General features: G+C 25.4%; 1 protein-coding gene across 2 annotated transcripts; it reads right to left on the bottom strand.

The window, feature by feature from the left end:
- Nucleotides 1-2,963: 2,963 nt before the first annotated feature.
- On the bottom strand, nt 2,964-21,328 carry LOC111680983. Of its 2 annotated transcripts, none has more exons than XM_046950310.1 (3): nt 20,939-21,328; nt 4,935-5,257; nt 2,964-3,905 (listed from the first exon to the last, which is right to left on the bottom strand). In XM_046950310.1, exons 2-3 carry the CDS (start codon nt 5,059-5,061, stop codon nt 3,493-3,495), a joined length of 540 nt encoding a protein of 179 aa, XP_046806266.1. In that variant the 5' UTR covers nt 5,062-5,257; nt 20,939-21,328; the 3' UTR covers nt 2,964-3,492. The 2 variants fall into 2 exon arrangements, with proteins under 2 accessions (XP_046806266.1, XP_023298470.1); XM_023442702.2 differs by having other exon boundaries at nt 20,970-21,328.
- Between the last annotated feature and the right edge of the window lie 1,052 nt (nt 21,329-22,380).

Genomic DNA, 22,380 nt, shown 5'->3' with positions numbered 1-22,380 from the left:
AAGCCTGATGTCAAATTTTCCAATCGTATTCTCTGTCAATGTATGATGGTTTCATTACATATTGAGTTTAGAAGATCCCATCCGTACTCTTCTACACACAATTTTGACAAATCATATTACAAGCCGGCTTTAACATTATGATACCCTATAATATATGACCAATATTTCAGTTTATTACAGATACTCGTCCCAGTATGGTAGTGTAGAGTCAATTACTTTATATACACATTGATACATCTGACAAGCTTTATTTTAGACAATTTTCAATTACAAATAAAACAATATCTCTTATTATCACATCTATTATATATTTATAAACATTTTATTAAACAATATCTGATGCATTATTCTTCTTTTTTTTCTTATTGTTGTTGCTTTTATTTTTCTTTTATCTTTTACACTAATATAAAATCTATATAAATTTTACAAAATAAATATTTTATTAAAATAATATGCATAAAAAATACAGTAATTATAATAATACATACATATTTAATATACTCTTACATACAATACAATTACATAAAAAAAAAACATTTTAAAATAGAAAAACATTAGGGGCATTCAATAAGTAAAGGCAAATGGTATAGCTAGTTTTACTAGGCCATTCGCGGTTAGTATCAAATTCCTTAATATTATATATCAAATACATCAAAACTATATATGTATGTATATGTAAATACATATTGTTTATGTTTTAGTAAGTGTATATGTACGTGTATGTGTTTTAAAACTATATATATATATATGTATATGTTCATATGTTCCTTTTTGTAATTTTATTCTTATATAAATACATTACACTGACAGAAAACTAAATATATTCTTCTAGTGATATAGATTTCTATAATGTTTTTTTATTTATTTTGATTTTTATGACAGGTGATAATGGATGTCAAAATAGTGACAGTAAAGTAGCCAAAAGTAAATAAAAATTCGTGTTTTTCAATATTTACAAACATTTTACAAATAAGTTGAATTAAATCTTTATTAAAAAGTTTATATAAAGTGAAAATTTATCGAAAAAATTTACTTTAAGTACACTTTATTGAAAGTTATCTATAAAGAGAATATTAGACCGAACATTTTTCTATAAACACAAAATTATTTGACAGTTTCTTATAAAAAGTATATTTTACTGAGAATATTTTCTATAAAAATAATATTTTATCGAAAACTTTCTAAACAAATAAAATTTAGATCTAAAATTTTATAATTTTTTTTATGAAAAGAAATACTTATATTCTTTTACTGAAAATATTTTCTATAAAAATAATATTTTATCGAAAACTTTCTAAACAAATAAAATTCAGATTTAAAATTTTTATAAATTTTTTTCTATGAAAAGAAATATATTCTTTAGCAAAATTTATAATTTCTATAAGAAGAAATTGTAGAAATTTGTCTAAAATAAAATTATCAAAATTTTATATTAAAAAAAAAAATTATTAAAAAAATTCAAAAATTTTTATGAAAAAAAGTTTAATGTACAAATTTCTATAAAAAATTACTTCAAATTTTCTGTAAGACAACATTTTTTAAAAGCTTTTCAAAATAGAAAATTTGTTATAAAGAAAAAAATTGATCGAAAATCGTATGTAAAATATTTTATAACAAAATTAATTAAAATTTTCTATAAGACATTCAAAAACATTTTAATGTTTTTGAATGGAAAATGTTATTGACAACTTTCTGTAATAGAAAAAGTTATAGAAATTTTTCTTAATAAAGAAAATTTATCGAAAAAGAAATTTTATATTAAGAGAAAATTTTATGAATTTTTTTATTTTTATCAGAAAAAAGTTTTATGTACAATTTTCTATAAAACTTAATAAAAAATTACTTAATATTTTCTATAAGAAAACATTTTTTGATAACTTTTTGAAAAAAAAAATTCTTACAAAAGAAAAATTTATCGAAAATTTTCTATTAAGAAATATTTTTATATAAAATTTTCTATAAAGAAAAATTTTTATAGAAAATTTTCTATAAGGAAAAATTTATCAAAAATTTTCTATAAAAAATATTTTTTTCAAAAATTTTCTATAAAAAAATTTTATCAAAAATTTTCTATAAAAAAAAAATTAACGAAAATTTTCTATAAAGAAAATATTTTATGAAATTTTTTATAAAAGAATATTCTGCCGAAAATTTTTTTATAAACGAAAAATTTTATCGAAAATTTTCTATCAAAGTTTTTCTTAAAAGAAACATTTTATCGAAAATTTAAAAAAAATATATTTGATAGTCAGTTTTCCATAAAATAATATTCCATTAAACATATTTTTATAAAAAGAAAATTTTATAAAAAATTGTATATAAGAAAAAAAATTTAATCGAAAATTTTCTACAAGGAGAAAATTTAATCGAAAGTTTTTTATAAAAAAATGTTTATCGAAAATAATCTATAAAGAGATAATATTTTACGAATTCTCAAGAAAAAGAGCATTTTACCGAAAATTGTATGTAAACTTTTCTCTAAGAATAAATATATTCTAAATTTTATAAGAAAATTGACAACTTTCTATAAAGAAAAAAATTTAAGAAATTTAAAAAAGGAAAATAGAAAGAAAAATAAAAATATTTTTTATCCATTTTTGACATCCTTAATGAAGTAAATGCCACTCAATGAACATCATTTGTTTGAGTGTATATTTTCTCAGGTACAAATACTTGTACCTGTAATGAAATGTATAAATATGTATAAATTTTATTTCTATTGTTTAAATTCATTTATCTCTGCTTTCTTAAAAAATACTATTTGATACTTTTATGTCATTATTTTACTTTAGAGTAGTGTTCATATCAACATTCATAAATATTGTTATATTTTTTATTTTTAAATTTAATTTTTTTTCATTAAAATAAATAACATACATATATAAAAAAGAAATAAAAATATTTGAGCACACCAATAAAAATATATATACTTAATAGACTATACAAAAAATTTAAATATAATACGTCATCTGTCATTTTCATAAAAACATTTTACCTTATCAAATACAAATATGTATGTGTGTATGTGTTTTTTTGTGTTTTTTGTTTTTGGGAGACTGTGTGTTAAAATTATAAATTAGGGCAATATTTCATTTGTTACGATTAACTATTTTGCATATTTTATGAAAATTAATCCATTGTTAATAACTAACAAAATATTTTTATCGATTTGTAATGTGTCCACATCTTTCCCTCCACAAGTTTGTTAAAAATTTGAAAATTTATTGGTGGTGTTAACACTTTGTGAGGCGGTTCATATTAAACCCAATCAGTAAAACTAAAAAATTTTAAATTATAATTTTCTTCAACATAATATTTAAGGAGTCTTGACTTAATCTGAAGCACAAATGATTTAATTTTTTTATTTTTTAAATAAAATGTTAAAAATTTACTCATAGACTGAAGTCTAATACTTGAGATCGTGAACACTGCTACTAATTTCTATTAGAGAGGTAAAAAATAATATACTCTGTATCTCCTTAATATTTTGCCTTAAGTCGTTATCAAACTATTTTCAATTATAACTTGTATTATTCGCATACAATCTCTTTGCCTGGCAGATGTATTGTCAACCAGTTGTTCAATAAATTTACTGGTTTCGATGTTCGTATTGGGTGGTACATCTTGGGTACACGATATGTACTTGTTAAATATTTCCGTATTCAATGATGTTGAGCGATAGCTTTCATCACGCTGCAGCAGTTTACTAAGTGATTCAGCTGATGCTAAAAGTTTGGATTTGGTCTTTTGATAGGCGTGTAATTCCTGTAGGTTCATGTAATCAGTACTTGTGATATCAATGGTTTGTGATGATTTATCATCGGGCGGCGAACTAATGGCCTTTTTTGTCAGCAGCATACGTATGTGATTTTTACGTTCTGATACGAAATTGCCCAATAAATAGCCTGGAATGAGATGAGAAGCAATTGATACTAATTTACAAATTGTATGGAATGTTATCTGTAAAGAATTTTTTTAATTTCTATAGAGAGAAAATTTATCAATAATTTTCTATAGAAAGAAAAATATTAAATATGTTTTATAGATTAGACATTTTTCGAACATGTTCTGTAAAGATAGTTTATAGAAAATTTTCTATAAAAGAAAGTTAGCAAAAATTTTCTATAAAATGAAATTTCTCGAAAATTTTCTATAGAAAAAAATTTCTCTAAAATTTGCTATAGATATAAAATTTTTATGAAATATTCTATTTATTGAAAACGTCCAATAAAATGTTCTCTCTATAAATTTTTTCACTTAAATTCTCTTTTAAAAAAAATGTATATTATATTTATTTTATAGAAACTTTTATGCAAATTTTTTGATATTTTCTCTTTATTAGAAATTTAAAAAAAAAGAATATTGTTAAAGAAAATGTTCTCTAAATAAAAAAATTCTATAAAAGGATCTCTTAATAAAAACTTTTCAATAAAATATTTCTTAATAAAAAAAATGTCAATAAAAATTTCGACAAAATTATCTTATTATCTTTATGATGAATATATAGAAGATTTCCGATAAAAAAATAAAAAAAAATTATAGAAATTTTTCGATATGTTTAAAAAAAAAATATTATTTTCCATTTTCTCTTCATAGAAAAATTTCAATAAAATGTTCTATTTATAGAAAATTTTCAATAAAATATTCTGTTTAAAGAAAATTTTCCACAAAATTCTACAGAAAATGTTAACTTTTCTATAGAAAATTTCCGATAAAATTATATTAGTATAGAAAATGTTCGATAATATATAAATATAAATATAAAGAATTATGGAAAATTTTTATAACATTCTCAATTAAAGAGAAACTTTTTTTATGAAAAAAAATCGTAAATTTTCTCTAGAAAGAAAATTTTGAGGCGCTTCCTAGACAGAACCCAAGAAACTTGACAATTACAAAAATAATAAATTAAAAAAACTCTATTTTATACTCACCCGAGATTAATGTAAAAAATGCAATTGTTACCACTAAACTTATGCAGGTCCGTTTGGTGACATACTCCCGATATTCTGATACATTATTGGCACGTACTGCTGTTTCATAACTTAGTACCTGATGCATTTTTTCTCTTTAATAGTATTTTTTTTGTTAAAAATTAAATATTGTTTTGTCAGTTCTTTAAAATTGTTATTTCTTAGAAAATAACATATATATTTATAGTTGTGGGCTTTAGTTTCATTTATTTGTTCTACTGTGACGCACTAAAGCTAGCGGCAACATATTTAGTCTTTATTGGAAGTTTTTTGTTTTGGTTTAACTGTAATGAAAGAAATAAAAAAGTTTTTTCTTTATTCTTTTAAGAATTTTATAGTTGAAAAAGTATTAATGTCTGTATGCAGAAGAAAAAACGTGTTGAGAAAATATAAAAATAGAGAGAGTAAAAAAATGTTTATTTCATTTGATTTAATTTTTAAGGAATGTTTTAAAAATTGTTAGTAAAAACTTTTTATACTAATATGCGATATTGAGTGTATTTTTTTAACAAAATTAATCGATTAGACCAACATCTTTGCTGATGTTATAGTAATTTTATTCATTCGGCTTCTGTTGTTTTCGATCTACCCTCGTACGTAGACTGGAATTTCATTAAAATCGATTTATTCTAATGACATTACAATCAACCTATAAAACAATAAAACTTCTAACAACTATGTATCATAATTATCGTCATCTTCATCATCGTCATCTAATCTTTCATTATTTGGCAGTGTTCGCTGCCAATGAAACATTAGTCGTACAATCAAATTATCCTTGATAATTGACTGCATTCACAAATAAGACTAAGTACAAATAAACAAACAACAACAACTACTTACTCTACTATTTACCTACTCGTGCAATAAAATTCACTAAATTACATATTGTTATGTGTTTTTAAAGTGCTATGACAGTGGCACTGACTGTCAATCATTTTTCACTGTCTTTCACATATCACAGCCATTCGAACGGTTGTGTTGGCATCTATGTTCACACACCAATTAACAAAAACCACAAATGTTATTCTCAGTTTTAGTACTTATTCCAAAAGACAGGAGTATTTTCACAAAACTTAAATGTGGAACAATATGTTGCAGTGGGTATCATTGATGTCTAAACTAAAACTCAATTGTATTAATTTTATTTGTAGATGCTGAAATAACGACAGTTTAGATATGAATACATTTTTAAATCAATATTATTTTTAGTTGATAGGTGGATTCTTTGTGTTACTTTTTAAAAGTATCACACAATATTGAAGGTCGACATTTAATACATGTGTTTATTTGTTGCAATATATAGTATAAATGGAAGGAGAAAGGACAGCCAACTGACTGCCAAACACAATTGCTACAGAGACATTAAAATGCAATTTCTTGCGTCAAACAAATAAAATTAAATTCATACATGTGTAATGAATGAGTAAGCATTTTTCCGGTTTTCATTTAATTGTGACAACAAATTAGAATGAATCGTTATGGTTGTAATTATTTTTAACTAAATCTTGTAGATTTGATTTCTACATAAATAAAGATTATTGAAAAGAGGAAAATTATCGAAAATTATTTATAAAGAGACATTTAAGACAATTTATAGAAAATTTTCTCTAATAAGAAAATGTATTGAGAAACTTCTGTATTAAGAAGAAATGTACCGAAAATCTTCTATACAGAGGAAGTTTATCAAAAATCTTCTATAAAAAGAAAATATTCGGCAATATATTCTATAAAAAGAAATTTTCTATGAAAAATATTATTGAAACTTCCTAAAATGAACATTTATTAAAAATTTTTTGTAAAAACAAATTATATCCAAAATCTTTAAATAAAATATTTCAGCAGTTCGGCCGGATAGCCCTGAAGTACAGGTGACTAGGTTATTTGTAATACGAAGCTTTCAAAGAGACTGTCAGAAAGTTAGTCCAAACACAATCCCACAATGTCTAGTTATTTTTTATCTTCAGGTTAAATTGACAGTTTTCATACAAAAAATATTTTAATCGACCGAATAACTTTCGGTTAAACGATAACCGGAGGAGGGGTTAACAGGGTTAAGTTTGATTTTTAAGTGGCCACTGTCTATATTATTTGTAGACTGTAAAGTGACGTTGTCTCCACTATCGCTTACGTAGACGACTACCTTCACCCTCGTTTACAAAGATTTTCTACATATGTATGACTTTTTGTAAGTAATTACGTTCAATGGTATTGTCGTGTCAAAAAAACGAGTTATAATATCAATTAGAGAAAATAGTTTTTCAAGCCATTATTTTTCCTAATCTTGTAGAATTCCAATTCCACATCATTTGTAGACGCTGTCTCCACTATCGCTTACGTAGACGACTGCCTTCACCCTCGTTTACAAAGAGTTATTACATATGTATGACTTTTCGTAAGTAATTACCTTCAATGGTATTGTCGTGTCAAAATAACGAGCCATTACTTTTCAATTTACGTTTTTGCCGTTTAAGTTCGATATTATATTGAGTTTCACAAAAAATTTACTAGTTTAAGATAAACAAGTGCCAGTCCTCAAGATACAATTTAATTCCGAATCTTATAGAATTTCATATTAAGAAACTTTATTTTACTATTTCATAAATATAATTTGTAAACAAACTGATTCAGTATCTGATCAATACCAATTTAACATTTTGAATTTTTTAAACATGGTAATCAGGATTATCTAGAAAACGTATCTTCATATACATTTATAATATATTTTTAAATAAAGAAAATTGTTTTCATATTTTTCAATAGATGAATAAATTTAAGATAGTTTTGAAAAAGGAAACATATTTACATTATCCTGAACTACAAACAAGGTTACGACCTATTCAAAAAAAAAAAAAAAAATAAATAAATAAATAAATAAATAAATAAATAAATAAATAAATAAACTATAAAATTCTAAATAGACACAAACACACAAGCATACAAGCTTTTAACATAACCCAGGCAAACATTTATATAGCACGGAAGGAGGGATTTTCCGTTTCCTATTACATATTTAAAAGACAATGAATAACATTTGTTCCATGACAATAAAATCTACTTCAAAATATTTGTTGGGACTTGGAAAATACTTTGATAAATGTATTGGTATAAGTAAATATTTATTATGTAGGTATATAACAATATATTGTTGCACTAACAGTGGTAATTTGAATGTCTGTAAAAAAAGTAACGAATGAGTGAGTAAATTGCTTTCATACTATAGTTTTTTTTTCGTTATTATTATTTCATATTTATCGATTTATATGCTAAATTGGCACTAATAAAAGAATTTTATAACCATCTATTTCTAATAATAAAAATACAAAAATGGTATAAATATTTATAGATTTAATAATAACATTCATATGTAAATGTTTTGAAGGCTATCGACTAGGTTGGTAGTAGAATTCATAATTTATATAAAATTGGCTCCATACCTATTAAGTATTGCAAGTTTCGGGTCACATAAGGTCTTTTTATACCCTACACCACTTTAGTGGGGAGAGTATATTGGGTTTGTGCTGATGTTTGTAACATATACAAAAATATTCGACCTTAACCCACTTTAAAGTATACCAATCGGCTTAGAATAGTTTTCTGAGTCGAATAAGCTGTCTGTCCATCCGTCCGTCTGTCTGGCTGGCTTATATGTCCATGTTTAGAAACTCAGTTTTCAGTAATTCCTAAGAATCTTCCAATCAGTGTTGGTTAAGAATGTGATTTCCAGAATAACATCACTTCGAAGATACTTGGATCTAACTTCGACGAATGCCTGACAGTGTCAAAGAAAGTGCTACAGAGTTTCACTGTCCTCTCCACATGCTCTATATTCGTCTGAATCCGCACGTCCAATTCATAATAACCTCAGACTTGCTCATTTTGAGGAGATTGCTCTCATCAGGGACACCTAATAGAATCTTTATGGTTCTACCCACCGTTTCATTATTCCAAGAGGCCTTTTGGGATTCTCTCATCCATATTTTTAATTCAGCTTTTGTTGCGTAGAATAGTTTTGCGTTTGTCAGGGTAACTACATATGATGTAAACCTTACCTCTGAGAGAGTATTAAGTTAAAGCTTTTTTACAATCCAATACTGTCTTTCATTTATTCAACAACTTACTTTTCAATGACTACTATATAACATCTGCATTACTTAAAATGAGCCTAGTAATAACTTAAAAAAACAATACATTACGTTGTAGTAGAAATAGTGGTACTTGACATAAAAAAAGCTCGAATTTTAATAAAGGATCTATGTATGTAGAATATTTATATAAAAATCAAATAATTAAAAAGAAGCACTTAATGCTTCTTTGGAAGAAGTGAAAATGTTTTTTTCCTTAGAAGTACTGACTACCTTTTGCTACAAAATATTTATTTAAATAATTTACTAATTTATATCAAGTAATAATAAATCACCTAATACCTTACGGACATAGAATGTGTCATCAATCTATAACAAATTATTTTATTGTACCCACTATAGAAGTAAGTATATGTATGTGTGTAGGTTGACATTGGTGGGACAATTAGCTAAATATATTTAACGTTAAATGTCATTTTATATAATTAATTAAAATTAAGTAAATAAATTAGATTATCTAAATATTTACGAACATGAGTAATTAAATATAAAACAGATAGTATTATCTTGTTTTCACAAAAAAATACTTAAATAAATAGTAACATATACTTACATTAAACCGACAGTTTTGTTAAGTACAAATACAAACAAAGTATATCTAAATTTATTTCTAAAATTTTAGAAAAATAAATTTGTAAATATTAATTGCCTTTTGTATGAAAATTTGATTTATAAACCTTTGATAAAAGTTTATGAATAAGATCCTAATACATTATCTCTATAATTGAATCAAATTGCGTTTTTTTCTAGAAGTTATTTATATAAAATTTTGTTGAGAAATTTGATAGCAAGTATAATTACTAAAAGCAGTTTTTATTGAATAATAAATTCGACATTTTGGAATTTGTTTAATGAACTGCAGGATAAATACCAAACCCCACTTATATATATTTTTTGTTTTTTGGAAATTAATTGAAAATATTAAATATTTAATTAACAATGTTTATTAAAATTATACCTATTAATTTATAAAAACAATTTGTCAAAAATATGTCGGTTGGTAAACAAATTGTGTTATTTGTTTTAAATTAAATTATTTGTATAAATAATTAAATAAGTACGGACAAATCAGGGACGCAAAATTAAAATTTTTATATTTTTTAATAGACTAGAATAAAAACTAGATTATATTATAGACTATAAAACTAGATTATATTACAGACTAGACTATAGTCTAGACTATAGAATAGACTATAGAATATACTTTAGACTAGACTATAGACTAGACTATAGACTAGACTATAGACTAGACTATAGACTAGACTATAGACTAGACTATAGACTAGACTATAGACTAGACTATAGACTAGACTATAGACTAGACTATAGACTAGACTATAGACTAGACTATAGACTAGACTATAGACTAGACTATAGACTAGACTATAGATTAGACTATAGACTGGACTATAGACTAGACTATAGATTAGACTATAGACTGGACCATAGACTAGACTATAGACAAGACTGTAGACTAGACTATGTACTATAGACTAGACTATACAATTTTTAGCAAAATTTGTAAATAAGAAAAATAATTACTGAAAATTTCGTGATTTTTTCCAACTATCAAAAACTACTGAAAAACTTCGATAATACTGAATTTTCCATGCCTGTATTAAATATATTTAAATATTTATAGCTATTAAACTAGTCTTCCTTTACACAACAGGGTGCCGCCTGTCATTCCTTTAAAATTGTTGCCACTTTGTCAACTAACAAATAGTTATTTACTAATAATTGCGCCATTTATTCTGTCACTGATCGCTATCATTATTAATGTGACAACTATTGTACTTCTGATGGAATTATTTTCCTTTTTAAACTGTTGAGTGGAGGAATAATTTAATTGTAGGTTCTGAGTAAAAAAAAAAATTAATAATAATTTTGAAAAAATGTATACGCTTTTGATCACAATGGGACATTGGTGTTATAATTTCTTCAAAAATTTATTGAAAGTTGAAATTTGGCAAATATCTATTCTTCTAACTCTTTAAACCGAAAAGCCATATTGAGATCTGAACAAACTTATTGCTTATAAATGAATAGTCGAAAATATCTATGATAAAGTTGATTGTAAGTTTTTTAATAATTATTTTATTATTGCCAAAGTGAGAGATATGTACATTGATGATATAAAGTGTAAAATTCCCACTAAAGAATTATTTTAATTAATTGTTTTGTTAAAGAATAATTTACTAGAAAAATAAACAAATAAATATTTACTAAAACAATAATGAAATTTATTGGCATATTTTCAATTTAAATTTGTTTTTAAAAATATTTTTGAAATAATAAACAAAAATAAGGAAAAAAGGAATAATTGATTTTATTTGAAAAGAAAAACAAGAAAAAAATTTATCTTAAAATTTAAATTAAATTCTATTTTTCAAAAGTTTCCAAAAAGTGGATTGAGAATACGTTGCGAATTTTTAACTGATTGAGAATTATATAAACAAAAATACATATGTATATGTATTAAACAATTAATTGACTTATGCAAAAACGATCATTAAGTTAACAATGGTTATTGAAACCTGTTTCTATATGGAAAAAGTGTGCAGTTAACCATTGATAACTTTAACAATCGTTGTTGTATAAGGCCCTAAAAATTTAAATCTTAAATGTATTTGTGCAACATTAGTTAGAAATTGTGCAACATTCACTGTTGTATTTTCTTTAATAATTAAAATATGAATATTTCTTTTTCTTTTATTCATCCCTTTAGGGCAAATGAATTCATGTTCTACAAATTACTTTCTCGCCCTACTTACAAGTTAATTTCTGTTGACACGATATTTTCTATGCAATTTTTCGCACTTAAACAGATTAAACACAAACTGTTGCTGTTGTTGCCCTTTATTGTTTTTGAATATGTTACAATGTGCAGCGAACAAACAAAATAACAACAATCCAACCGTCCTATTACACAAAATAATACACTGGCGGGCCTTAGAAGTGGATCAATGTATTAAGTTGTAATGTGGGCGGTTTGTATTAGGTTTCTACTTAAAGTTTTTCATGCATGTAGTTCCATTTTAAGAAGCTTAGAATAGAAGAAGCATTTAAAGTAACTAACTGAAAGAATTAAAACAAAAAAAACTAGACTATAGACTAGACTATATAGACTAGACTATAGACTAGACTATAGACTAGACTATAGACTAGACTATAGACTAGACTATAGACTAGACTATAGACTAGACTATAGACTAGACTATAGACTAGACTATAGACTAGACTATAGACTAGACTATAGACTAGACTATAGACTAGACTATGGACTAGACTATAGACTAGACTATAGACTAGACTATAGACTAGACTATAGACTAGACTATAGACTAGACTATAGACTAGACTATAGACTAGACTATAGACTAGACTATAGACTAGACTATAGACTAGACTATAGACTAGACTATAGACTAGACTATAGATTAGACTATAGACTGGACTATAGACTAGACTATAGATTAGACTATAGACTGGACCATAGACTAGACTATAGACAAGACTGTAGACTAGACTATGTACTATAGACTAGACTATACAATTTTTAGCAAAATTTGTAAATAAGAAAAATAATTACTGAAAATTTCGTGATTTTTTCCAACTATCAAAAACTACTGAAAAACTTCGATAATACTGAATTTTCCATGCCTGTATTAAATATATTTAAATATTTATAGCTATTAAACTAGTCTTCCTTTACACAACAGGGTGCCGCCTGTCATTCCTTTAAAATTGTTGCCACTTTGTCAACTAACAAATAGTTATTTACTAATAATTGCGCCATTTATTCTGTCACTGATCGCTATCATTATTAATGTGACAACTATTGTACTTCTGATGGAATTATTTTCCTTTTTAAACTGTTGAGTGGAGGAATAATTTAATTGTAGGTTCTGAGTAAAAAAAAAATTAATAATAATTTTGAAAAAATGTATACGCTTTTGATCACAATGGGACATTGGTGTTATAATTTCTTCAAAAATTTATTGAAAGTTGAAATTTGGCAAATATCTATTCTTCTAACTCTTTAAACCGAAAAGCCATATTGAGATCTGAACAAACTTATTGCTTATAAATGAATAGTCGAAAATATCTATGATAAAGTTGATTGTAAGTTTTTTAATAATTATTTTATTATTGCCAAAGTGAGAGATATGTACATTGATGATATAAAGTGTAAAATTCCCACTAAAGAATTATTTTAATTAATTGTTTTGTTAAAGAATAATTTACTAGAAAAATAAACAAATAAATATTTACTAAAACAATAATGAAATTTATTGGCATATTTTCAATTTAAATTTGTTTTTAAAAATATTTTTGAAATAATAAACAAAAATAAGGAAAAAAGGAATAATTGATTTTATTTGAAAAGAAAAACAAGAAAAAAATTTATCTTAAAATTTAAATTAAATTCTATTTTTCAAAAGTTTCCAAAAAGTGGATTGAGAATACGTTGCGAATTTTTAACTGATTGAGAATTATATAAACAAAAATACATATGTATATGTATTAAACAATTAATTGACTTATGCAAAAACGATCATTAAGTTAACAATGGTTATTGAAACCTGTTTCTATATGGAAAAAGTGTGCAGTTAACCATTGATAACTTTAACAATCGTTGTTGTATAAGGCCCTAAAAATTAAATCTTAAATGTATTTGTGCAACATTAGTTAGAAATTGTGCAACATTCACTGTTGTATTTTCTTTAATAATTAAAATATGAATATTTCTTTTTCTTTTATTCATCCCTTTAGGGCAAATGAATTCATGTTCTACAAATTACTTTCTCGCCCTACTTACAAGTTAATTTCTGTTGACACGATATTTTCTATGCAATTTTTCGCACTTAAACAGATTAAACACAAACTGTTGCTGTTGTTGCCCTTTATTGTTTTTGAATATGTTACAATGTGCAGCGAACAAACAAAATAACAACAATCCAACCGTCCTATTACACAAAATAATACACTGGCGGGCCTTAGAAGTGGATCAATGTATTAAGTTGTAATGTGGGCGGTTTGTATTAGGTTTCTACTTAAAGTTTTTCATGCATGTAGTTCCATTTTAAGAAGCTTAGAATAGAAGAAGCATTTAAAGTAACTAACTGAAAGAATTAAAACAAAAAAAAACATATATGGGTATAGTTAAGTCAGATACGTTTGACTATATAATACCCTAGACTATGAGGGATTGATGGAGTCTTTAAATATCTAATAATATTTAAAGGATCTTGTGTCACTTTTAAGTAAAAATAACTCTATCTGAAACCATCAATGCTTACTATGTCTTAATATTATATTGAAGCAAAGAATTGTATTTCAATCACTTTCTGAGTCGATTTAGCTATGTCCGTCCGTCTGTCTGTCTGTTTGCCCATGTAAACCTTGTGCGCACGCTACAAGTTAATTTGATAAAATTTGGCACATACTTTTTTTTGGTTCAAGGGCGAATGCTATTGAAAATGGTTCAATGTTTCTCCTAGCCCCCATACAACCATACCACCCCAATCGGGCCTTTAGGCTCACAATTACGTAAAATGTTTTATAAAGTCAACAAAAATTAGCAAAAATAAATAATGACAATACTAATTTTTATAGTGATCGGGACTCATTTGACCCTAGCCCCCATACAAACTCTCCTTCAGAAAATGACTTGAAGGTCAAAATTAACTTATAATTACTAATAAAACGATCATAATCTACATAAAGGACTTTGAGTAGACGTAAATTCATTTACCAAAATTTATAATGATAGGCCCATATTTACCCCTTCTCCCCTATAAGCCCTCTTGTAGAAAATCTCACTTTTTTCAACAAAACAAATTAAATGCTTTATATAAAAAAATCCTGAGTAATAACTAATTACAATTACTATCAATTGTAATTGAAGTTTTTCAATTACATTTAATTGTGTTTACTATTAAAGTTTTTCAATTACTTGTAATTGTAATTAATTTATTATCAATTGCTATAACATGTAATTGTAAATAAGAATTACAATTCCAACAATAACAATTATAAGTACTTAATTCTAATTTGCAATATGACAATTATAAGTAATTGTAATTAGTAAAATTTCAATAAAATATTAACATATTTTCACCTAATCAATTCAAATCTAAATAAATAACTTAAAATATTTGTTTAAGTACTTAATTTTTCTCAAACACACACTTTAAAAAGTTTATAAACATATACAAGTTTTTATGCAATTTTTTTTTCTCCAAAGTTTTTGACAAAATAATACTACTTTAAGATAAAATTGAAACTTTTATTTTGGCAACAAGAGAAAAAAATAGAAATTAAGTAGCATTTTAAATCGAAAACTTTGTGACAATAAATATTTACAGTATAATACAAAAGTATGTTTGCCAACAAAAAAAAAAAAAAAAATAAGAAAACAAGATTAAAATTAATATATTTTTGCTTAAGTTATAATTTTTAATGAAATTTATTATTAGCTTTTAGAAAGATAAACAAAATATAATTAAGATGTTGTAAATAAATAAAAAAAAGAAATTAACTTTTCATAGAATGAAATTAAGCTTTAAAGATTATGTTGTAATCCATAAATAGATAAAAGATGTCTCTTTGACCTTTCACAAAAGACATGAGACGGGAAAGCAAGGAAAAATTCATATTAATAACTGTTAAAGTAACAGTAACATTATGATCTAGTTAATTTTCTATACTCTAGTTAACTGTAATGCATTGTAGGGTTAGGGTTCGGTAACCATCCATGCAAAGTAAATATAACTTAAAGAATATCTTAAGTATTTTTACGATGACTGTTTTCAAACTTTTTTAAGACATACTTAGCAAAAACTTACAGCCAAATGTAATGAGTTAAGAAGCTTTTTAAATAACTTTTTCCTACTTATTTGTTGACATTTTAACTTATTATTTTAACAAGGCGATGTCGTTGAAGGTAAATACTACTACAAATATTTACTACTTAAATAAGTCATTATCGAATACAAATCTAATAACAGGTAACGTGATATAACTAGTTATGACAGTAGTTTTGATTAAATAGATCAAATTTGTTTGGAAATTCTAGATTAAAACAAGATGTTTATTATTTCCAGGGAGAGAGTGGTTTTGCTGATCTATGTACATAAATAGGAGAAAAACAGAAAATTGAATTTTATTTAAAGTCACGGAACCAAATTTAAAATTTTAAAATTCATTTAATTTACGTTAACAGAAAAAATGATCGGTAGTTTATTTTCAATTAACATGTTTTTATCCATCTTTAATTTTTATTTAAACAATTTTTTATTTGTCTTAATTATCTCGTTGTTTATAACCTAAATATACAATTTTGATTAAATTTTTAATTGATTCAATTAATTTTTTAATTGACTGTTTTTTTTTCATATTTTATTTTGAATTTTTGTGCTAGGAATGTTTATAATTCTTAAACAATCTATAAAATTTTAGGTATATAATATTCAAGTTTGTTGGCACTTCATATGTACAATTGTGACAATAAAAATATTTTTTTAAAGGCTGAATGCATTGTTAAAGGTTTATAATTTGATTATTTTTATCACCTTCTTATTTGATTTTTTTAAAATTTCTCTACCAAACAGTTTAGTTTATTTGATTAATAAAATAATAAAGAAGAAATTTTATATTTATTAAATATTTAATTTATTCGTTATTCGATTAAGACATGTCCGTCCGGCCGGCTGGCTGGCTGTCCGTGTAAACCTTGAGCGCAAGGTACCGGCCGCAATTTTCAAGATAATTTGATGAAATTTGGACTAAGCATGTTTTTGGGACGAAGCCTATTGAAAATGGTTGAAATAGCACCCATACAACCGATTTGGGCTTTTTATGCCATAATTACGTCAAATAAACTATTATCTTTCTAAAAATTGGCACAAATAAGTTTTATATAAGTGTTAATGACACTGCAGATTTTCGTAATGATCGGCCCTTATTTAACCTAGCCCGCATCAAAAAATGTCTTAAACGTCTAAAATTGACTTGTAACCATTTGTATCGCAATGAATCACAACAAAACTAACTGTAAATAAAAATATATCCTTTTCCCAAATTTACCGAGGATTGGCCCATGTTTGACCTATACTCCTATATAAAACATAATTTAGAAAAAGTGTAAAACTTGCTATACAAAAATTTTTGATTATTGAAACTTATTTCCAGTTTTTTCGGATTATGGAAATTATTTTGAGTGAAATTGGGATAAATAGTTTGGTACATTTTAAAAAATATTTGTTCTTAAGAATACCTTTAGTTCTATTACATTCTCAAGTGCAACTTTTTTAATGTTTTATAATATTGAGCCAAAACACACGAAATTTAACATTTACAGTCTTTATTAAATTATATTCTAGTACTTTTTCGGCCCTAAAATGCAATAAATTGTAAGTGCAGTGAATAATAAACTTTTGAAGGGGACTCCTTGGTACTTTTCATTCTTCAATAGAGACTTTTTTAATACGTGGAACCGAAACACATGAACCGACCTTTAGAAGGGTCATATATTTTTGTTCTTTTACTGACATTCTGTAAGAGAGAACACTTTGGTAATTTTTCGTTCATAAAATGGTACTTTTTTATTATATATTAAATCTGAAAATATAAAATTTAACTTATAGGGACCAAAGTAAATGAGAAGCTGCAAAAAAAGTCTTGTTTAATTTTGATTGAATAAGTGATCTTCTGTGATACTTTTTCATTCTTTAGATTAAACCTACGTAATTTTTTATAAAGTGGAAACAAAACAGACAAAAAAAATAATACAGACAGACTCCTTAATGAATATTGATTTATTCACGCAGTATTTTTATATTTAGAAAAATTACTGTAGTATTAATTGTATGAGAACTTAAAAAAAGTAGTTTTAGATACAGTTTCGTTACTATGATGAAATCAAAATTTTTTTTAATTATCTTTGAAAACTTACATAAAACCACAGAAAAGAAACAATAAAAAATATCTAATAAATTAAAAATTTCTATAAAAATTAAAATTTAAAATTTTGGTAAGTTTTATGCTTACAAAAAAATAAATAACAATTTATTAATAGTACTTGTTGTTAGCGAGCCATTTCTAAGAATCTGGGGATTTCCTTAATTTAACTGGAAAAAAAAAACCATATTGCTATATTCTATGTAGTTTCTTTTATCTTGTAATTATGAAGACCTCAAGGTCACATAAAATTATTCATAATACACATCAATGATTTTTGTGGTTCTCTTATATTTTAATTTATTTTTTGGTATATATGTATGTATAAAGGGTCCTTAAATTAACTTTAAACACATTGTTAACACCCAACAATAAATTCACATAAAACTGTTTTTAAAAAACTGTATTTTTCTACATTACATATCGTCAGGATCATATACTTATATAAAGTGTTGTGTTCATCCTTCAATTTTCGCCTCAATAATCTCAATAGTTGTTATTAATTTAGTTCTCGTTGGTTTGATATAACAAAAAGTTTTTTGGTGCAACTATTTTTAAAAAGATCATCAAGATCAAGATTGTGAAAAACTTTACCTAAGTTTTTAGAAAAGCCTTATCACAAATACAAAGAAATGATAAGTAAGGAAACACTTACATGTCTGGTCCAGATGCTATTTTGCTTAAAACGCTAAAAAGTACATAGGCTCACATACTAGAAAACGACTAGATAACTCAAAGTCAACATGTCTATCTTAAAGGACGCCACCGGGCGGCATCATCTTTCACTTATTTTGTTCTTCGCTGTTAACTCGATTCTTTTTGAATTGAACAACAAAGGAATAAAAGTTGTTGCTTACATGGACGATGTTGTGATACTGATATCCGGAATGTTTCCAGATAATTTGATACAGGGGCATGGAAGTAAAATCAAGCAAGAGAGAACTGGTACTATACACAACAAATACCAAGATTCCAATCTTCTAGGATAACAGGTAATCTAAGAACTAGTCCTTCAGAAGCTGTGACCACTATATTGCATAAAAGAGGGATCTGTCAATGGTTAGTCGTCCGTTTAACATTATCTTGTTTGGTTCGCTGTGCATTGGGATTAGTATGGAATTCAATTGATATCTCTAACTTGGCTAAAGTGGCCAAGTTTTGTGGGACTTCTTCAATGAAAAACGCACAAGAAACCTGATAAACCTAAAAAGGCGACATTCAAGTCAGCTTGGGAACTATCGCAGTTGCACACAGAAAAATCCAGGAATACCCCGCCATAGCCGCTTAGAAACGGTTTTCTTAGCAGTAACTTCATATCCGGCTTTGGTGAGATGCCTGGGTCTTTAAAGATATTCTGAGATTTCTCATGACTACAGGCTTTGTATAATACTATGAAATTCTACATCTGACGAGTCTCTTCGACTATATTTGACTGTTCGCTCGAACGTTAACCAACCAAATATTATTTTTATGCTGTTTGCTCGACACATTTCGATGACTTTGTAGTGAAATATTTTGCTGGGATCATTCAGTTAATGCAAACTTTCGCATATTTATTAAGAAAAAATCTTAAATATAATTTGTTACTGTTTGTGTTTTAAAATTTTTTAAATGTAAATAAAATTACAAGGTTGCAAGGTTATTTAAAAAATAAACTTCTGAAACTTGATTCATATTAAAATTTAAATATATTTTTAATAATATTTGGATTGTTAGCTTTCTTGTATATGAATTTAAAATTAATTTTATATAATTTGCTTGTAACTTCTTACATATGTTTAAAAAAATAAAACTAAAATTTTTATATCTGAGAAATTGAAACAGATAAAATGTTACTTAGTTAATATGTCACATGTTTTGACAATAATGCTGAAAATGATTGTTGCTGTAAGAGACTTTAAGTTATATATTCTCGAATGTAGAGTCTAAAATACAAGAACTAACCAGCAGTAACTTACAAGTATGGTGTTACGTAACCACTTTCCACGATTCAATAAGAAGTTATTTTAGTAATTTTGTTTTGTATAAAAGGAAAAGCATACAAGCATACATCCACTGTATCTACTATTAGTTTTGGCTTTATAAAAGCAACATTCGAAAACAAAATGTCAAGAAAAAATTCTTAATTATATAGTTCTTTGTAAGTCCTTACTAAGGTAAGGCGGTATGTAGAAGTCTTTGAAATGTAAGTTATTGAGTAAGTTCAATACAATTGTACATATGTATATCTAATAGAAAGTTAAACCGGCAAACTAGGTATCTACAATAGCGTCCTTAGAGAAACTCTCAAAAAAATTAACTCAAATACTAATTGCCCATTCCGTTGGGTTATACAATACCAAAAAATTTCGATAAAATATAGGACTAGCATGAATGTGTTAAGAAACTTAATGGAGCTACAATGTGACTACATATTTGATTAAATTTGGTTTCATTGTACTTTAACTGACAGCAATGGCACTTGCGCATAAGCGAATCATATTAAATTCTTACAAACACCGATTAAACTACCGGTAAATTTTATATTTTAAATTAACAAAACTTGTGTAACTGTTTTCGATAAGTCATTGAATGTTTATTTATTAAATCACAAAATGTATAACTTATTATTCTTTCAGTCCAATATAAATTTCATTTAGGACACGAACTTACAAACGTAATAGCAAATTATTAATACTACTACTATTCTATTTTATCTAATACTTATCAAGAGGAAATATTTCAAAATAAAAAATTATACAACAAAATCATGATAAACAGTAAATGAAATTTATATTATGTTTTTTACTTTACAAACAAAAACCCTTTTCAAACTTTTAAATTCCATAAAAAAATGAAATTTAATATTATACTTACTAAATAAATAGAAAAGTAAAGTCACACTTACAATTCTGGCATCAGTTTTTTTTTGAAATTTATTTTATTTGTTTGTTGGTTTGTTTTACTATTTTTTATTCATTAGTTTTTGTAGGGAAATCATTAAAGTGGGTGTGAATGTCAAAATGTTGATGTGTGAGTATGTGTGTGTGAGAGTGTTGGTAAAAAATTAGTTTGTTTTCACTTAAATATTCTCTGGTTCTTGTTACCAAATGACCGCAATTTCTATTTACTTCGAACATTTATTTCACATACATATTTTTAATTGAATTTTCTTCCATGTAAATTTTTATTTAACTTTTTCACAAATATTTAATATAGTGTAAAATTTTCTTTTATTTTTTTTTTAATTTTACTTTTATTTTTATTTTATGTATATATTTGCTTTAGTTGTTATTATTGTTATTTATTTTTTTTATTACATCTATGTAAGTTTTTGTTAATAAATGTGTGTGTTTTAATGTAAATGTATATATACTTATGTATATGTATAAAATAAAACACGCGTATATCCGGTCGGTATCATGTAATTTTTATATGTATTGTACTTCAACGGTTCTTATTATATACTGAATAGTATTGCATAGTTTACGGAGACTTTAAAGCTTTTGCTATGTTATTCTTGTTGTTTGTTTTTATCTTATCATTACTTACTGTCAGTGGTGGATTTTGCTCTAAAAGCATTCTCTTTTTAATAGAGAGCTGAATGAGAATAATGGTGAATTAAGAGAGTTGTATTTAGTTTGCTTTTGTAATATACCCTTCATCTTGGTAAAAAGGATTAATATAGGTTTGTTATTCCATTTGAAGTTTATAAAATTTTGTGACCCTGTGAAGTCTATTAAGCTATGTCCGTCCGTCCTTCCTTCAGTCTCTCTGTCTGTCTGCATGCAAAACCTTATTAAAACAATAATAAAATAAATGTTTAGTTTCATTATAATATGTTTATACATAAGTGTTAACTATACACAAGAAGTTAACCACTAAAAATAACAGCAACATAATTATGTTTTTTTTTTGTTTTTTTTTGTTAATGTTAAAAGTTACACTCAGAGACAAAACCAATTTATGAAATAATATGAATGGTTTGTTGAAAAAAAAAATTAAATAAAAATTAATATTGAAAAAAAAGAAATTTTAAATCTAAAAACTTTTTAAAAATACAATATGATGAAGGGTATATAAGATTCGGCGCAGCTTAATAAAACACTTTTACTTGTTTTTATTATATTTGTTTGTTGGCTGAAGTGAAACAATTTTAATTTTAAATATTTACTATTAGAAATGCTTTTAGTTTTAAACTTACTGCACAATGGGCATTGATTTAAACCGCTGTGTCGATTTTTTTAAATTTTCACAGTGTGTACGCCTACATAGAAAAAAAAAGTTGCATATCTTGCATAACTGGAAAGGCTAGAGTT

Source organism: Lucilia cuprina, chromosome 4 (genome assembly GCF_022045245.1).
Source record: "Lucilia cuprina isolate Lc7/37 chromosome 4, ASM2204524v1, whole genome shotgun sequence".
NCBI classification, from domain to species: domain Eukaryota; kingdom Metazoa; phylum Arthropoda; class Insecta; order Diptera; family Calliphoridae; genus Lucilia; species Lucilia cuprina.
The sequence above is the reverse complement of the archived record's forward strand: the minus strand, read 5'-3'. Positions and strand labels throughout refer to the sequence as shown.